The sequence below is a fragment of the Pseudophryne corroboree genome, chromosome 5 (genome assembly GCF_028390025.1).
Source record: "Pseudophryne corroboree isolate aPseCor3 chromosome 5, aPseCor3.hap2, whole genome shotgun sequence".
In the NCBI taxonomy this organism is placed as follows: domain Eukaryota; kingdom Metazoa; phylum Chordata; class Amphibia; order Anura; family Myobatrachidae; genus Pseudophryne; species Pseudophryne corroboree.
Genome location: NC_086448.1, coordinates 102,267,327 through 102,285,556, shown reverse-complemented (window position 1 = coordinate 102,285,556; position 18,230 = coordinate 102,267,327). Strand labels below are relative to the sequence as shown.

At 47.5% G+C, this 18,230-nt stretch overlaps 1 protein-coding gene across 1 annotated transcript in view; it reads left to right on the top strand.

The window, feature by feature from the left end:
- CUBN (cubilin) overlaps window positions 1–18,230 on the top strand; it is a 729,033-nt gene that overhangs the window by 356,734 nt on the left and 354,069 nt on the right. The window contains exons 31-33 of the mRNA XM_063921523.1: window positions 6,660–6,816; window positions 8,174–8,290; window positions 15,152–15,262. Of these exons, the coding sequence (XP_063777593.1) occupies window positions 6,660–6,816; window positions 8,174–8,290; window positions 15,152–15,262 (385 nt within the window). The remainder of the gene's footprint in view (window positions 1–6,659; window positions 6,817–8,173; window positions 8,291–15,151; window positions 15,263–18,230) is intronic.

Here is an 18,230-nt window from a genome sequence, read left to right as displayed (position 1 = left end):
GTAAGCTGACACCATGTGGAGAGGTCTGATGGCCTTTAAAGGGCATATGATAAAGCCCAACAGCATGTATGCAGGTCTGGTGGCATGTTGGTAGGTCTGATGGTATGTGAGGAGGTCTGATGATCATGAGAAGAGGCCTATACATGTCTATAGATATGTTTATCCCTGGTTAGTTGTCACTCCTGATGAAAAGTGTACATTAAGTTGTTTGCATTTAACTACTTTTTCCAGCACAAATGTGTGAGCAAGCGCTTAGAGCTGTTTTATGAAGCTAAAACTAGAACTACCATTATACTGTATATCTCAAGTGTTTGACCCTCTTGGGTTCCAATCCATCATAGATGGTACTGTAAATCATGTTCTCATCTGTGCCTCATATATGTTAAAACATGCATGCTTGTATTGAAGACAAACCACCTGTTTGTAAATATATCCACATGGGTAAATTTACTATTCCGTGGTTTGTCAGAGCCCTTGATAATAAGCGACTTTGACTCATAGATTTCAAAGAGTAACAGAAATAAATGATAATACAGGCCGGTTAAGTGCTTATTTCTGTTGCTGCTTTAAATCCATCCATCAAAAACACCCATCATCGGTGGCATTGACAAACCACGGGTCAGTCTTTTCTGTTACATCCATTGTTACTACACCACAAGTGGTCAGCCATTTATCCAGTTGTCTACTGTGAAGTGATATACCCTCTCTTGGATCATTGGGGCAGATGTATTAACCTGGAGAAGGGATAAAGAAGTGATATAGAAGTGATAAGCACAAGGTGATAACGCAGCAGCCAATCATTACGGATTTGAAAAATGACAGTTGGGAGCTGATTGGCTGATGCGTTATCACCTTGCACTTATCACCGCTTTATCACTTCTTTTTCTCTGACGTCCTAGTGGATGCTGGGAACTCCATAAGTGGGGAATAGACGGGCTCCGCAGGAGACTGGGCACTCTAAAAGAAAGATTAGGTACTATCTGGTGTGCACTGGCTCCTCCCTCTATGCCCCTCCTCCAGACCTCAGTTAGAATCTGTGCCCGGCCAGAGCTGTCTGCTCCTAGTGGGCTCTCCTGAGCTTGCTAGAAAGAAAGTATTTGTTAGGTTTTTTATTTTCAGTGAGATCTGCTGGCAACAGACTCACTGCTTCGTGGGACTGAGGGGAGAGAAGCAAACCTACCTGCTTGCAGCTAGCTTGTGCTTCTTAGGCTACTGGACACCATTAGCTCCAGAGGGTTCGAACACAGGGCCTGACCTCGATCGTCCGTTCCCGGAGCCGCGCCGCCATCCCCCTTGCAGAGCCAGAAGACAGAAGAAGATAAAATCGGCGGCAGAAGACTCCGGTCTTCATTAAGGTAGCGCACAGCACTGCAGCTGTGCGCCATTGCTCCCACTGCACACCACACACTCCGGTCACTGTAGGGTGCAGAGCGCTGGGGGGGGGGGGGGGCCCTGGGCAGCAATAAGATTACCTTTTGGCACATTATGCACATAATACAGTCTGGAAAACTGTATATGTGCAAAAAAACCCGCCATTAAGATATACAAAACGCGGGAGAAGCCTGCCGCTGAGGGGGCGGGGCCTTCTTCCTCAGCACACCAGCGCCATTTTCTCTTCACAGCTCCGCTGGAAGGACGCTCCCCAGGCTCTCCCCTGCAGTATCCTGTACAAGTAGGGTAAAAAAGAGAGGGGGGCACATAAATTTAGGCGCAAATAAGATATAAGCAGCTATTGGGAAAAATCACTCAGTATAGTGTAAATCCCTGTGTTATATAGCGCTGTGGTGTGTGCTGGCATACTCTCTCTCTGTCTCCCCAAAGGACTTTGTGGGGTCCTGTCCTCAGTCAAAGCATTCCCTGTGTGTGTGCGGTGTGTCGGTACGGCTGTGTCGACATGTTTGATGAGGAGGGTTACGTGGAGGCGGAGCAAGGGCAGATAAGTGTGGTGTCGCCCCCGACGGGGCCGACACCGGATTGGATGGATATGTGGAACTGTCTTAACAGACAGTGTTAACTCCTTACATAAAAGGTTCGATGACGCAGCAGCCTTGGGACAGCCGGGATCTCAGCCCGCGCCTGCCCAGGCGGCTCAGAGGCCATCAGGGGCTCATAAACGCCCGCTAGCTCAGATGGTAGACACAGATGTCGACACAGAGTCTGACTCCAGTGTAGATGAGGATGAGACAAATGCACAGTCTACAAAAGCCATCCGATGCATGATTACTGCAATGAAAAATGTATTGCACATTTCTGATATTAACCCGGTTACCACCAAGAAGGGTATTATGTTTGGGGAGAAAAAGCAGCCAGTGACTTTTCCCCCATCTGATGAATTAAATGAATTGTGTGAGGAAGCGTGGAGTTCCCCCGATAAGAAACTAGTGATTTCTAAGAGGTTACTGATGGCGTACCCTTTCCCGCCAACGGACAGGTTACGTTGGGAAACATCCCCTAGGGTGGACAAGGCGCTCACACGCTTATCAAAAAAGGTGGCACTGCCGTCTCAGGATACGGTCGCCTTAAAGGAACCTGCGGATAGAAAGCAGGAAGCTATCCTGAAGTCTGTGTATACACACTCAGGTACTATACTGAGACCTGCTATTGCTTCAGCATGGATGTGTAGTGCTGCAGCCGCATGGTCTGATTCCCTGTCAGACAACATTGATTCCCTCGACAGGGATACTATTTTGCTAACCATAGAACATATAAAAGACGTTGTCTTATATATGCGGGATATATATGCGGGATGCACAGAGGGACATTTGCCTGCTGGCATCTAGAATTAATGCAATGTCCATTTCTGCAAGGAGAGTATTATGGACTCGGCAGTGGACAGGTGATGCTGATTCTAAAAGACACATGGAGGTTTTGCCTTATAAGGGTGAGGAATTGTTTGGGGACGGTCTCTCGGACCTCGTATCCACGGCAACAGCCGGGAAGTCAGCTTTTTTACCTCAGGTTCCCTCACAGCCTAAGAAAGCACTGTATTATCATGTACAGTCCTTTCGGCCTCAGAAAGGCAAGCGGATCAGAGGCGCATCCTTTCTGCCCAGAGGCAGGGGTAGAGGAAAGAAGCTGCACCAGGCAGCCAGTTCCCAGGAACAAAAATCCTCCCCCGCTTCCTCTAAGTCCACCGCATGACGCTGGGGCTCCACAGGCGGAGCCGGGTGCGGTGGGGGCACGTCTCCGAAACTTCAACAACCAGTGGGTTCGCTCACAAGTGGATCTCTGGGCTGTACAAATTGTGTCTCAGGGATACAAGCTGGAGTTCGAGGCGACTCCCCCTCGCCGTTACCTCAAATCAGCCTTGCCAGCTGCTCCCAGGGAAAGGGAGGTAGTACTGGTGGCAATTCACAAGCTGTACCTCCAGCAGGTGATAATCAAGATTCCCCTCCTTCAACAGGGACGGGGTTACTATTCCACAATGTTTGTGGTACCGAAACCAGACGGTTCGGTGAGACCCATTCTGAATTTAAAATCCTTGAACACTTATATAAGGAAGTTCAAGTTCAAAATGGAATCGCTCAGGGCGGTTATTGCAAGCCTGGAAGAGGGGGATTTTATGGTGTCGCTGGACATCAAGGATGCTTACTTGCATGTCCCCGTTTACCCACCTCACCAGGAGTACCTCAGGTTTGTGGTACAGGATTGTCATTACCAATTCCAGACGTTGCCGTTTGGTCTGTCCACGGCACCGAGAGTATTTACCAAGGTAATGGCCGAAATGATGATACTCCTTCGGAAAAAGGGAGTTATAATTATCCCGTACTTGGACGATCTCCTTATAAAGGCGAGGTCCAGAGAGCAGTTGTTAGTCAGCGTAGCACTCTCTCAGGAAGTGTTGCAACAGCACGGCTGGATTCTGAATATCCCAAAGTCGCAGCTGATTCCTGCGACGCGTCTGCTCTTCCTGGGCATTATTCTGGACACAGAACAGAAGAAGGTGTTTCTCCCGGTGGAGAAGGCCCAGGAATTGTCATCTCTGGTCAGGGACCTCCTGAAACCAAAACAGGTGTCGGTGCATCACTGCACACGAGTCCTGGGAAAGATGGTGGCTTCTTACGAAGCAATTCCCTTCGGCAGGTTCCATGCAAGGATCTTTCAGTGGGATCTGTTAGACAAATGGTCCGGATCGCATCTTCAGATGCATCGGTTGATCACCCTGTCCCCAAGGGCCAGGGTGTCTCTGCTGTGGTGGCTGCAGAGTGCTCATCTTCTCGAGGGCCGCAGATTCGGCATACAGGACTGGGTTCTGGTGACCACGGACGCAAGCCTCCGAGGATGGGGGGCAGTCACTCAGGGAAGGAACTTCCAAGGACAGTGGTCAAGTCAGGAGACTTCACTACACATAAATATACTGGGCCATTTACAACGCCCTGAGTCAAGCAGAGCCTCTGCTTCAAAACCAACTAGTGCTGATTCAATCAGACAACATCACGGCGGTCGCCCATGTAAACCGCCAGGGCGGCACAAGAAGCAGGATGGCGATGGCAGAAGCCACAAGGATTCTCCGATGGGCGGAAAATCATGTGCTAGCACTGTCAGCAGTGTTCATTCCGGGAGTGGACAACTGGGAAGCAGACTTCCTCAGCAGGCATGACCTCCACCCGGGAGAGTGGGGACTTCATCCAGAAGTCTTCACGCAGATTGTAAACTGTTGGGAACGGCCACAGGTGGACATGATGGCGTCCCACCTCAACAAAAAGCTAAAAAAATATTGCGCCAGGTCAAGGGACCCTCAGGCGATAGCTGTGGACGCACTAGTGACACCGTGGGTGTACCAGTCGGTTTATGTGTTCCCTCCTCTTCCTCTCATACCCAAGGTACTGAGGATAGTAAGTAAGAGAGGAGTAAGAACTATACTCATCGTTCCGGATTGGCCAAGAAGAACTTGGTACCCAGAACTACAAGAAATGATCTCAGAGGACCCATGGCCTCTGCCTCTCAGACAGGACCTGTTACAGCAGGGGCCGTGTCTGTTCCAAGACTTACCGCGGCTGCGTTTGACGGCATGGCGGTTGAACGCCGAATCCTAACGGAAAAGGGCATTCCGGATGAAGTGATTCCTACGCTGATAAAGACTAGGAAAGACGTGACAGCACAACATTATCACCGTATATGGCGAAAATATGTTGCTTGGTGTGAGGCCAGGAAGGCCCCTACAGAGGAATTCCAGCTGGGTCGATTCCTGCACTTCCTACAGTCAGGAGTGACTATGGGCCTAAAATTAGGATCCATAAAGGTCCAGATTTCGGCCCTATCTATTTTCTTTCAAAAAGAACTGGCTTCACTGCCTGAAGTTCAGACGTTTGTTAAGGGAGTGCTGCATATTCAGCCCCCTTTTGTGCCTCCAGTGGCACCTTGGGATCTTAACGTTGTGTTGGATTTCCTGAAATCCCACTGGTTTGAGCCACTTAAGACCATGGAGCTAAAATATCTCACGTGAAAAGTGGTCATGCTTTTGGCCTTGGCTTCGGCTAGGCGTGTGTCAGAATTGGCGGCTTTGTCATGTAAAAGCCCTTATCTGATCTTCCGTATGGACAGGGCAGAATTGAGGACTCGTCCCCAATTTCTCCCTAAGGTGGTATCAGCGTTTCATTTGAACCAACCTATTGTGGTGCCTGCGGCTACTCGGGACTTGGAGGACTCCAAGTTACTGGATGTAGTCAGGGCTTTGAAAATCTATGTAGCCAGGACGGCTGGAGTCAGGAAAACTGACTCGCTGTTTATCCTGCATGCACCCAACAAGCTGGGTGCTCCTGCTTCAAAGCAAACTATTGCGCGCTGGATCTGTAACACGATTCAGCAAGCTCATTCTGCGGCAGGATTGCCGCATCCTAAATCGGTAAAAGCCCATTCCACAAGGAAGGTGGGCTCTTCTTGGGCGGCTGCCCGAGGGGTCTCGGCTTTACAGCTTTGCCGAGCTGCTACTTGGTCGGGTTCAAACACATTTGCTAAGTTCTACAAGTTTGATACCCTGGCTGAGGAGGACCTTGTGTTTGCTCATTCGGTGCTGCAGAGTCATCCGCACTCTCCCGCCCGTTTGGGAGCTTTGGTATAATCCCCATGGTCCTTACGGAGTTCCCAGCATCCACTAGGACGTCAGAGAAAATAAGAATTTACTCACCGGTAATTCTATTTCTCGTAGTCCGTAGTGGATGCTGGGCGCCCGTCCCAAGTGCGGACTCTCTGCAATACATGTATGTAGTTATTGCTTAACTAAAGGGTTATTGTTATGAGCCATCTGTTACTGAGGCTCAGTTGTCGTTCATACTGTTAACTGGGTATAGTTATCACAAGTTGTACGGTGTGATTGGTGTGGCTGGTATGAGTCTTACCCTGGATTCCAAATCCTTTCCTTGTTGTGTCAGCTCTTCCGGGCACAGTTTCCTTAACTGAGGTCTGGAGGAGGGGCATAGAGGGAGGAGCCAGTGCACACCAGATAGTACCTAATCTTTCTTTTAGAGTGCCCAGTCTCCTGCGGAGCCCGTCTATTCCCCATGGTCCTTACGGAGTTCCCAGCATCCACTACGGACTACGAGAAATAGAATTACCGGTGAGTAAATTCTTATTATCCCTTCTCCAGGCTTAGTACATCTGCCCCATTGATGTTTATCGCATGCCTTGCTGTTGATTCTTTCTGCCATTTTTCCTGATAGGTGTATGACGGTGAAACCAGTGATGCCCGTCTTCTTGCAACTCTCTGTGGAAGCCAACTTCCCGGTGTAATTACATCTACTCAGAGCATCATGTTTGTCCGCCTGCGGTCTGATCACAGTGGGCAGCATAAAGGCTTCAGCGCCCGCTTTAGTGAAGGCAAGAATCTCTCATTTTCCGCTAATATTCACTTTTCTTATAGCCTTTACTAATAATTTTGGACCAGACTAAGGGGTCTATTTACTAAGCCTTGGATGGAGATAAAGTGGACGGAGATAAAGTACCAGCCAATCGGCTCCTGTTATGTCACACGCTGTGTTTAAAAAATGACAGGAGGTGATTGGTTGGTACTTTATCTCCTTCCATTTTATCTCCATCCAAGGCTTAATAAATAGACCCCTAAATAACCAGTGATGCCCTTTTATTCATATTCAATTCTGCTGTATATGCATTCATTATTGTATCACAAAAACTAAAATTAGGGGAAAAATAGGTGAAAAGTTCCAGGACAACTTCATATATCTTTCCATAACATTGCATTTATTTATGTTGGGCAATTCAGGCTTCATTTTGTTTATGAAGGGATTACTTATCACTTTATTGAAACAATTTTGCTGCATCCTACAGTTGTTATTGCTACAGAGATAATGCAAAGTTTAATATTCAACACCCAACTCCAGTTTAGTAAACTTTTAGAATGCAGTAACTTCTGGTATCCGACTCAGACCTTATTTCCAGTTTTTATTCGATTTTTTTTTTCCACTTGTTACATCGGATATTGGTGGTCATTCCGAGTTGTTCGCTCGCTAGCTGCTTTTAGCAGCATTGCACACGCTAGGCCGCCGCCCTCTGGGAGTGTATCTTAGCTTAGCAGAATAGCGAACGAAAGATTAGCAGAACTGCTACTAAATAATTCCTTGCAGTTTCTGAGTAGCTCCAGACCTACTCACAGATTGCGATCAGCTCAGTCCGTTTAGTTCCTGGTTTGACGTCACAAACACGCCCTGCGTTCGGCCAGCCACTCCCCCATTTCTCCAGACACTCCTGCGTTTTTGCCTGACACGCCTGCATTTTTTAGCACACTCCCGGAAAACGCTCAGTAACCACCCAGAAACACCCACTTCCTGTCAATCACTCACCGATCAGCAGTGCGACGGAAAAGCGCCGCACGAACAACAGCAAAACTGCAAAGCTTTAAGTTAAATAACTAAGCGCATTCGCGCTGCGTACCATGCGCATGCGCATTTAGCAGCAAATCGCAGCATAGCGAAAATCGGCAACGATCGAACAACTCGGAATGACCACCATCAGCATTTGCAAAAACGTGTTCTTATAAATTGGGGGTATATGCAATAATTAGTAAGAGCACATCTCTTTGAAGTTTTTTAGTACACCGTACAGGATAAATAGGATGTATTACAATAGTTTCAAATTTTGCAATGATGCTTTATACCATAATAAGTAATAATACTACTGATGGTCTGACCTCGTTGTATTTCCTCCCTGTGTTTGATAGCATGTGGAAGCACTATTACAACTGCGTCTATTGGCGGAGTTATTTCCTCTCCATTATATCCAGCCAAGTACCCAAACAATCAGAACTGTACATGGATTATCCAAGCCCAGGATCCTTGTAAGTGACTCATTAGTCTGTCTGCTGTTGTTTTGTTGTTGTTGTTGTTGTTGTTGTTGTTGTTGTTGTTGTTGTTGATTTGTCTTATATTACAGTATGGGGGGATTTTGAATAAAAGTCTTCAAGATGATGTCTGGTTTATATCCACAAATATAAATTAATTAAGGAAGGTGCCATTGCACTTACCTATAGAAGTCGGGGGATATTTGTGATGCTCCCCACCCAGTGGCGCACCCAGGGGGGGTTTCCGAGTACCCAGAAACCCCCCTCCACTAAAAAAAAAAAAAAAAAATTTTTTTTTTTTTTTTTTTTTTTTTTTTAAGCTGCATGAGTATTATTAATGACTGTCTAGCGTCCTCTGCAGCCTGCTGTCTTCCTGGTGGCACTTGCAAGTGCAATAAAAGTTTACTTTTTTTTAATTATAGTACATATATATCCATGTGCCTACATATATACACATGTATATACATACATACGTACGTACGTACGTACATACATATAAACACACACACACACACACACATATGATATATATATATATATATATATATACATGTGTATATATATGTGTACTGTATGTGTGTATATATATATATATATATTTCTCTAACGTCCTAGTGGATGCTGGGGACTCCGTCAGGACCATGGGGAATAGCGGGCTCCGCAGGAGACAGGGCACATCTAAAAAGCTTTTTAGGTCACATGGTGCGTACTGGCTCCTCCCCCTATGACCCTCCTCCAAGCCTCAGTTAGGTTTTTGTGCCCGTCCGAGAAGGGTGCAAACTGGATGGCTCTCTTAAGGAGCTGTTTAGTAAAGTTTTTTTTTAGGTTTCTAATCAGTGATTCCTGCTGGCGACAGGATCACTGCAACGAGGGACTTAGGGGAGAGACTTGCAACTCACCTGCGTGCAGGAGGATTGAAGTTTTAGGCTACTGGACACTGAGCTCCAGAGGGAGTCGGAACACAGGTCAGCCTGGGGTTCGTCCCGGAGCCGCGCCGCCGATCCCCCTTACAGACGCTGAAGAAAGACGGCGGAACGGAGGTCCGGAAACAGGCGGCAGAAGACTTCACAGTCTTCAGAGAGGTAGCGCACAGCACTGCAGCTGTGCGCCATTGTTGCTACACGGCTCACTGACACGGTCACGGAGGGTGCAGGGCGCTGCTGGGGGCGCCCTGGGCAGCAATATAAATACCTATTTGGCAAATAAATACATCACATATAGCCATTAAGGCTATATGTATGTATTTAACCCAGGCCAGGTTTCCTAATAACCGGGAGAAAAGCCCGCCGTGAAAGGGGCGGAGCTTATTCTCCTCAGCACTCAGCGCCATTTTCCTGACCAGCTCCGCTGGTGAGGAAGGCTCCCACTCTCCCCTGCACTACAGAAACAGGGTTAAAGAGAAGGGGGGCATAAATTGGCGATATAATTATATATTAAGAGCCCATATATAGAAACAACACCTTCTAGGGTTGTTATATACATTATGGCGCTTTTGGTGTGTGCTGGCAAACTCTCCCTCTGTCTCCCCAAAGGGCTAGTGGGTCCTGTCCTCTATCAGAGCATTCCCTGTATGTGTGTGCTGTAGGTCGGTACGTGTGTGTCGACATGTATGAGGAAAATGTTGGTGAGGAGACGGAGAAAATTGCCTGTAATGGTGATGTCACTCTCTAGGGAGTCGACACCAGAATGGATGGCTTACTTATGGAATTACGTGATAATGTCAACACGCTGCAAGCCGGTTGACGACATGAGACAGCCGGCGGACAAATTAGTATCGGTCCAGGCGTCTCAGACACCGTCAGGGGCTTGTAAAAACGCCCATTTACCTCAGTCGGTCGACAGACACTGACACGGACACTGACCCCAGTGTCGACGGTGAAGAAACAAACGTATTTTTCCTTTAGGGCCACAAGTTACATGTTAAGGGCAATGAAGGAGGTGTTGCGTATTTCTGATACCACAAGTACCACAAATAAGGGTATTTTGTAGGGTGGGAATAAACTACTTGTAGTTTTGCCTGAATCAGATAAATTAAATGAAGTGTGTGATGATACGTGGGGTTCCTCCGACAGAAAGTTATGGGCGGTATACCCTTTTTCCCGCCAGTAGTAAGGGCGAGTTGGAAAACACACCTTAGGGTGGACAAGGCGCTCACACGCATATAAAAAACATGGCGTTACCGTTTCCAGATACGGCCGCCCTCAAGGAGCCAGCTGATAGGAAGCTGAAAAATATCATAACAGTATATACACACATACTGGTGTTATACTACGACCAGCAATCGCCTCAGCCTGGATGTGCAGCGCTGAGGGGGCTTGGTCGGATTTCCTGACTGAAAATTTTGATACCCTTGACAGGGACAGGATTTTATTGTCTATAGAGCATTTTAGGGATGCATTTCTATATATGTGTGATGCGCAGAGGCATATTTGCATTCTGGCATCAAAGAGTAAATGTGATGTACATATCTGCCAGACGAAGACACGACAGTGGTCAGGTGAGGCAGATTCCAGACGGCATATGGAAGTATTGCCGTATAAAGGGGCGGTCCATTGGACCTGGTGGCCATGGCAACAGCTGAAAAATCCACCTTTTGTTACCCCGAGTCACATATTGGCAGAAAAGGACACAGTCTTTTCAGTCTCAGTCCTTTCGTCCCCATACGGGCAGGCGGGCGAAGGCCAGTCATATCTGCCCAGGGGGAGAGGAAAGGGAAGAAGACTGCAGCAAGCAGCTCATTCCCAGGAACAGAAGCTCCTCACGGCTTCTGCCAAGTCCGCAGCATAACGCTGGGGCCGTACAAGCGGACTCAGGTGCGGTAGGGGGTCATCTCAAGAGTTTCAGCAACACTCGCAAGGGAACTCCGGGATCCTACATGTAATATCCCAGGTGTACATTGGAAATTCGAGACGTCTCCCCCTCACACAATTCACAGGCTGTATTCCCAGCAGGTGATAATCAAAGTACCCTTCTTACAACAAGGAAGGGGGTAGTATTCCACACTATATTGTGGTACTGAAGCCAACCGGCTCGGTGAGATCTGAAATATTTGAACACTTACATACAAGCGTTCAAATCAAGATGGAGTCACTCGGAGCAGTGATAGCGAACCAGGAAGAAGGGGACGATATGATGTCACTGGATATCAGGGACGTTTACCTACAGGTCCAAATTTGCCCTTCTCACCAAGGGTACTTCAGGTTCCTGGTACAGAACTGTCACTATCAGTTCAGACGCTGCCGTTTGGATGGTCCACGGCGCCCCGGGTCTTTACCAAGGTAATGGCCGGAATGATGATTTTTCTTAAAAGAAACATGGACGCTTTCCTGATAAGGGCAAGGTCCAGAGAACAGTTGGAGGTCGGAGTAGCACTATCTTAAGTAGTTCTACGACAGCACGAGTGGATTCTAAATATTCCAAAATCGCAGCTTTTTCCGACGACACGTCTACTGTTCCTAGGGAAGATTCTGGACACAGTCCAGAAAAACGTGTTTCTCCCAGTGGAGAAAACCAGGGAGTTATCCGAGCTAATCGGGATCCTCCTAAAACCAGGAAAAGTGTCAGTGCATCATTGCACAAGAGTCCTGGTAAAAATGGTGGCTTATTACGAAGCAATTCCATTCGGCAGATTTCCCGCAAGAACTCTTCAGTGGGATCTGCTGGACAAATGGTCCGGATCGCATCCTCAGATGCATCAGCGGATAACCCTATATCCAAGGAAAAGGGTGTCTCTCCTGTGGTGATTACAGAGTGCTCATCTTCTAGAGGGCCGCAGATTCGGCATTCAGGATTGGATGCCGGTGACCACGGAGGCCAGCCTGAGAGGCTGGGGAACAGTCACACAGGGAAAAAATTTCCAGGGAAGTGTGATTAAGTCTGGAGAATTCTCTCCGCATAAATAAGCTTAGAGCAAATTTATAATGCTCTAAACTTAGCTAGACCTCTGCTTCAAGGTCAGCCGGTATTGATCCAGTGGGATAACATCACGGCAGTCGCCCACGTAAACAGAAGGGCGGCACAAGAAGCAGGAGGGCAGTGAAAACTGCAAGGATTTTTCGCTAGGCGGAAAATCATGTGATAGCACTGTCAGCAGTGTTCTTTCCGGGAGTGGACGACTGGGAAGCAGACTTCCTCAGCAGGCATGACCTCCACCCGGGAGAGTGGAAACTTCATAGGGAAGTTTTTCAACATGATTGTGGACCGTTGGCAAAGACCAAAGGTGGACATGATGGCGTCCCGCCCGAACAAAAAACGGGACAGGTATTCCGCCAGGTCATGAGACCTTCAGGCGATAGCTGTGGATGTTCTGGTAACACCGTGGGTGTACCAGTCTGTGTATGTGTTCCCTCCTCTGTTTCTCATAACCAGGGTATTGAGAATTATAAGACATAGAGGAGTATGAACTATACTAGTGGCTCCGGATTGGCCAAGAGGGACTTGGTACCCGGAACTTCAAGAAATGCTCACAGAGGACTAAGGGCCTGGGGAGCTAAGAAGGGACTTGATTCAGCAAGTACCATGTCTATTCCAAGACTTACCGCGGCTGCGTTTGACGGCATGGCGGTTGAATGCCGGATCCTGAGGGGAAAAGGCATTCCATAAGAGGTCATACCTACCCTGGTCAAAGCCAGGAAGGAGGTGACCGCACAACGTCATCACCACATGTGGTGAAAATATGTTGCGTGGGTGAGGCCAGGAAGGCTCCACGACGGAAATTCAACTAGGTCGATTTCTACACTTCCTGAAAACAGGAGTGTTTTGGACCTCAAATTGGGGTTCATTAACATTTAAATTTCGGCCCTGTAGATTTTCTTCCAGAAAGAATTGACTTCAGTTCCTGAAGTCCAGATTGTAAAGGATGTATTGCATATACAGCTTTTTTGTGCCCCTAGGGGCACCGTGAGATCTCAACATAGTGTTGGGATTTCTTAAAATCATATTGGTTTGAACCGCTCAAATCTGTGGATTTGAAATATCTCACATGGAAAGTGACCATGCTGTTGACAAATATCTCACATGGGAAGTGACCATGTTGTTAGCCCTGGCCTCGGCCAGGCGATTGTCAGAATGGGCGGCTTTGTCTTACAAAAGCCCATATTAAAATTTTCCATTTGAACAGGACAGAACTGGGACTCGTCTCCAGTTTCTTCATAAAGGGGTGTCAGCGTTTTCACCTGAAACAACCTCTTGTGGTGCCTGCGGCTACTAGGGACTTGGAGGACTCCAAGTTACTAGACGTGGTCAGGGCCCTAAAAATATATATATATATATATATATATATATATATATATATATATAGTTAGGACGGCTGGAGTCAGAAAGTCTGACTTGCTGTTTATACTGTATACACCCAACAAGCTGGGTGCTCATGCTTCTAAGCAGTCTATTGCACGCTGGATTTGTAGTACAATTCAGCTTGCACATTCTGTGGCAGGCCTGCCACAGACGAAATATGTAGATGCCCATTCCACAAGGAAGGTGGGCTCATCCTGGGCGGCTGCCCGAGGAGTCTCGGCATTACAACTTTGCCGAGCAGCTACGTGGTCAGGGAAGAACACGTTTGTAAAATTTTACAAATTTTGATACTCTGGCTAAGGAGGACCTGGAGTTCTCTCATTCGGTGCTGCAGAGTCATCCGCACTCTCCCGCCCGTTTGGGAGCTTTGGTATAATCCCCATGGTCCTGACGGAGTCCCCAGCATCCACTAGGACGTTAGAGAAAATAAGAATTTACTTACCGATAATTCTATTTCTCGTAGTCCGTAGTGGATGCTGGGCGCCCATCCCAAGTGCGGATTGTCTGCAATGCTTGTACATAGTTATTGTTACAAAAATCGGGTTATTACTATTGTTGTGAGCCATCTTTTCGGAGGCTACTTCGTTTTGTTATCATACTGTTAACTGGGTTCAGATCACAAGTTGTACGGTGTGATTGGTGTGGCTGGTATGAGTCTTACCCGGGATTCAAGATCCTTCCTTATTGTGTACGCTCGTCCGGGCACAGTACCTAACTGAGGCTTGGAGGAGGGTCATAGGGGGAGGAGCCAGTACGCACCATGTGACCTAAAAAGCTTTTTAGATGTGCCCTGTCTCCTGCGGAGCCCGCTATTCCCCATGGTCCTGACGGAGTCCCCAGCATCCACTACGGACTACGAGAAATAGAATTATCGGTAAGTAAATTCTTATTATATGTATGCATGTTTAATATGCTATGTATATGTGTATATGGATTCACTACGATCTCCCGGCGGCCGGCCTCCCGGCGACCAGCATACCGGTGCCGGGAGGCCGGCCGCCGGCTTACCAACAGTGTGGCGAGCGCAAATGAGACCCTTGCGGGCTCGCTGCGCTTGCCACGCTACGCGCGCCACACTATTCTATTCTCCCTCCAGGGGGGTCGTGGACCCCCACGAGGTAGAATAAGTGTCGGTATGCCGGCGGTCAGGCTCCCGGCGCCGGTATGCTGGTCGCCGGGAGCCCGACCGCCGGCATACTGAAGACCACCCGTGTATATGTATGTGTGTGTGTATGTGTGTATATATATATCTATATATATGTGTGTGTGTAGATATATGTGTGTATATATATATATATATATATATATATATGTGTAGATATATATATATATATATATATATATATACACACACAGACACACTAGTTTTACGGACCCAGCATATACTGGGTCACCTCAGTCCCCACCCCCGTGATTGGCTCCGCCCAGTTCTGGAAACCCCCCCATGCAAATCCTGCGTTTGCCACTGTCCCCACCCACTCCGAAGAATGAGGTGTGCACATTTCCATGCCTTGCAATTATTCATATATCAGCTGTGTAAGTAGTCTTATTTTCTATTCACAGTCAACCACGTCACCATTTCTTTTACGGACTTTGAAACTGAAGACAGCAGAAATTGTTCTAAAGATTTTGTAGAGATTTTAGATGGGAATAATTATGAATCTCCTTCAAAAGGTACTGAAACTGCTGTTCTAGAATGGGAGACTGATTTAAATAATGTTATTGATGGGAATATTTATTGTAGATTCTATTTATATATTGGGGAGTTGTGAGGCTAATATTTATTATCAGGGGTGCTGAGATGGGGGTGGCAGCGGGTACAAATTACATGGGCCCGGGCCTGTTGGGTGGGCCGGGTCAGCTGCTGAGGGCTACTGATGTTTTTCTTGCAGTGCGTGATGTCGCTTATCTGTCTTTGGAGGGGACATGGCCACACCTCTTAGACTTGGCTAGACCCTCTTCAGTACCCAGATTCCACAACTGTCTCTATGGCTCTGGCTATTATAAGTGAATAATTAGGTTACATACATATGTAATAAATCGGCCAAATATAATAGCCTGCAAATTGTGTCAAGTTTTGGCAGCTGAGCCACGAGCTGTAAGTTGTCCTATTTTTCCCAGTAAAACCAGGGAATAGTCCCAGCTTCATCACTATGAGCTGTTAAATGAAATATTTATGTATGTGATAAATAGTGACTCCTCCTTCATAGAATGTGGCTTATTGTGAGTTTATTATTCCTTTTCATGTTTCTCCCATGCCAGAATCCTAATACAATAATGGCTGGCTTGTCTGCTTTTGGATAGAGTCACCATTTAGTACATTACCGCAGTGTTGGATGTTGAAAGGAGGGAAAGGACAGTTTGAGATGTTAAGGTCAAGTATTGGCCGGAGAACAAATATGGAGATGTATAGACAAGAAGGAAATTGGGTAGAATGGCGCTTTATATAAATAAAAATGGAATATACTCTCCTTCCCATAGCATTCTCTTTTTCCTCAGAAGATTCACATTCAAGTCATAAAAGAGAAAAATAAAAACAACAAAAAATTCTGTAATCCAGTTTCATATAAACATAAAACAGTTCTTAAAGTTCCTTGGTAAAAGGGTGATACAGTAATACTAAAATGTTCATATATCACAAGGGTGAACTTCTCAAACCACCAAATTTGGAGGGGTTCAGTATGTTTGACCTCCAGACATTTCAAACATTGGGATGCCGGCGTTGGTATTGTGACCGCTGGCATTCCGATGTTTGTAATCCCAACAGGGGTGAGGTAAGTATGTTACCCCCTCTCCCCTACCCACTAATCCTCCCTTTCCGCAGCCAAACCCTTTCCTCCCCCCTTAGTGCTTAATCCTAACCTCCTTCCTGTGATGCCTAACCCTAACCCTCCCCCCTTAGTGTCATACCGTAATAACCCTCTGGTGGTGCGTAAACCTAACCCCCGCCCTCCCCGCTGCCTAACCCTAAACCCCACCCCCAGGTGGCGCCTAAACCTAACTACCCCCCCTCCCCCAGCCCTAACGCTAACCTACCCGCTATACTTACTGTTGGGATGCTGGCTTTCGGGATTCCAGCGTCGGTTTCCTGACCCTGTCAGGATTCCGATGTCGACCTTCTGATGAGTATCGGAAATCCTGCCTCAGGATTCTGATTGCTGGGATCCCGACAGCTGGAATCTTAACCGCATACCATTTGGAGGCGTACCAGTTTTATTGGGCAATAGACCATAGGAACAATGTACATAGCCCCTGTCACAACTGAGGGCCTGAGCTGACGGGAGGCAGCCTCAGTTGTAGGGACTGTCACAACTGAGGGCCTGAGCTGACGGGAGGCAGCCTCAGTTGTAGGGGCTGAGGTGTAATGGAACCTGGCAGGTTTTATCAGACCCCTAGACATGTAGAAGAATTGCCCGAAGGCGTGACCACGACAACCAGGAATAAAAGTCAATGATGTTTATTTATGACAACTCCGCAACACAGCAGCAGTAAAAGAAAACGTAAAAGTCAGCAAAGAATAAATACAGTTCCTGGGTACTACAGGATGGCAGGAGCCACAGGGCACTGGTAGTGTGAGATAGTTCTTATGATCTTCTAGATGGAAAGTCCTTACCAGGCCCGACTGTAGCAATGGAGATAACCCAGGATTGTGCCAGCTGGTGTTCCAGGAAAAGCTGGGTTGCTGAAGATAAAACAGCTGCTGTGGATACTGGCTGGAACCAGACTGTTGTTAGCACGGAGTGGATACTGGCTGGAACCAGTTAAATAATAAATGAACTTGGGAGCGATGAAATATGAACTGAAATGTAGAACTTGAGAGCGGAGAAATAATAATACCGGTGGAGAGTGGTAAAGTGTAGAAAGGACACCGGCCCTTTAAGGGAAGCTGTACTCTGCTGGAAGCTGAGCTGGAAGCAGGTAATGTTGTAGCTGGAAACAGATGAATCCACAATGGATTGGAGAGTCAGGCTACACCGCAGGTGGAATGCTGGTGCGGGTCTCTATGGTGGAAGTCTTGAGACAGGAGCTGGAACCTGGAAGACAATCACAGGAGAGAGACAAACAGGAACTAGGTTTGACAACCAAAGCACTGACGCCTTCCTTGCTCAGGCACAGTGTATTTATACCTGCAGCAAGGAAGGGATTGGCTAGGCAATTATGCAGATTAACAATACTGACAACAGATTGGAGGAAATGATCAGCTGACAGAATCCAAGATGGCTGCGCCCATGCAGACACTTGGAGGGAAGTTTGGTTTGTAATCCATGTGGTAATGAAAACAGTAATGGCGGCGCCGGCCACTGGAGACAGGAGACGCCAGGCTGACAAGTGCACATCCAACCACGCGGACACAGCGGAGGCCGCGGCTGACGTAATCGCCACTCTGACACTCTGCATGCAGAAGCTCAGGGACGGCGGCGGAGGCCGCGGGAGACGCCATGCCAGATGTAATAAGGCGTTACTGTGACAGCGTCTCAGAGAGACAGGAGAGGATGCAGGAATGTGAACATTAGGATAACAGATGGGATCCGGTCCTGGAGCGCTGAGCCAGCCTTAGGAGGCATCTGATGGGTAAGAAATGGCGTCCAGATACCCGGATCGTGACAGCCCCAAGCCCGATTCCCATGTCTATACGCCAAGA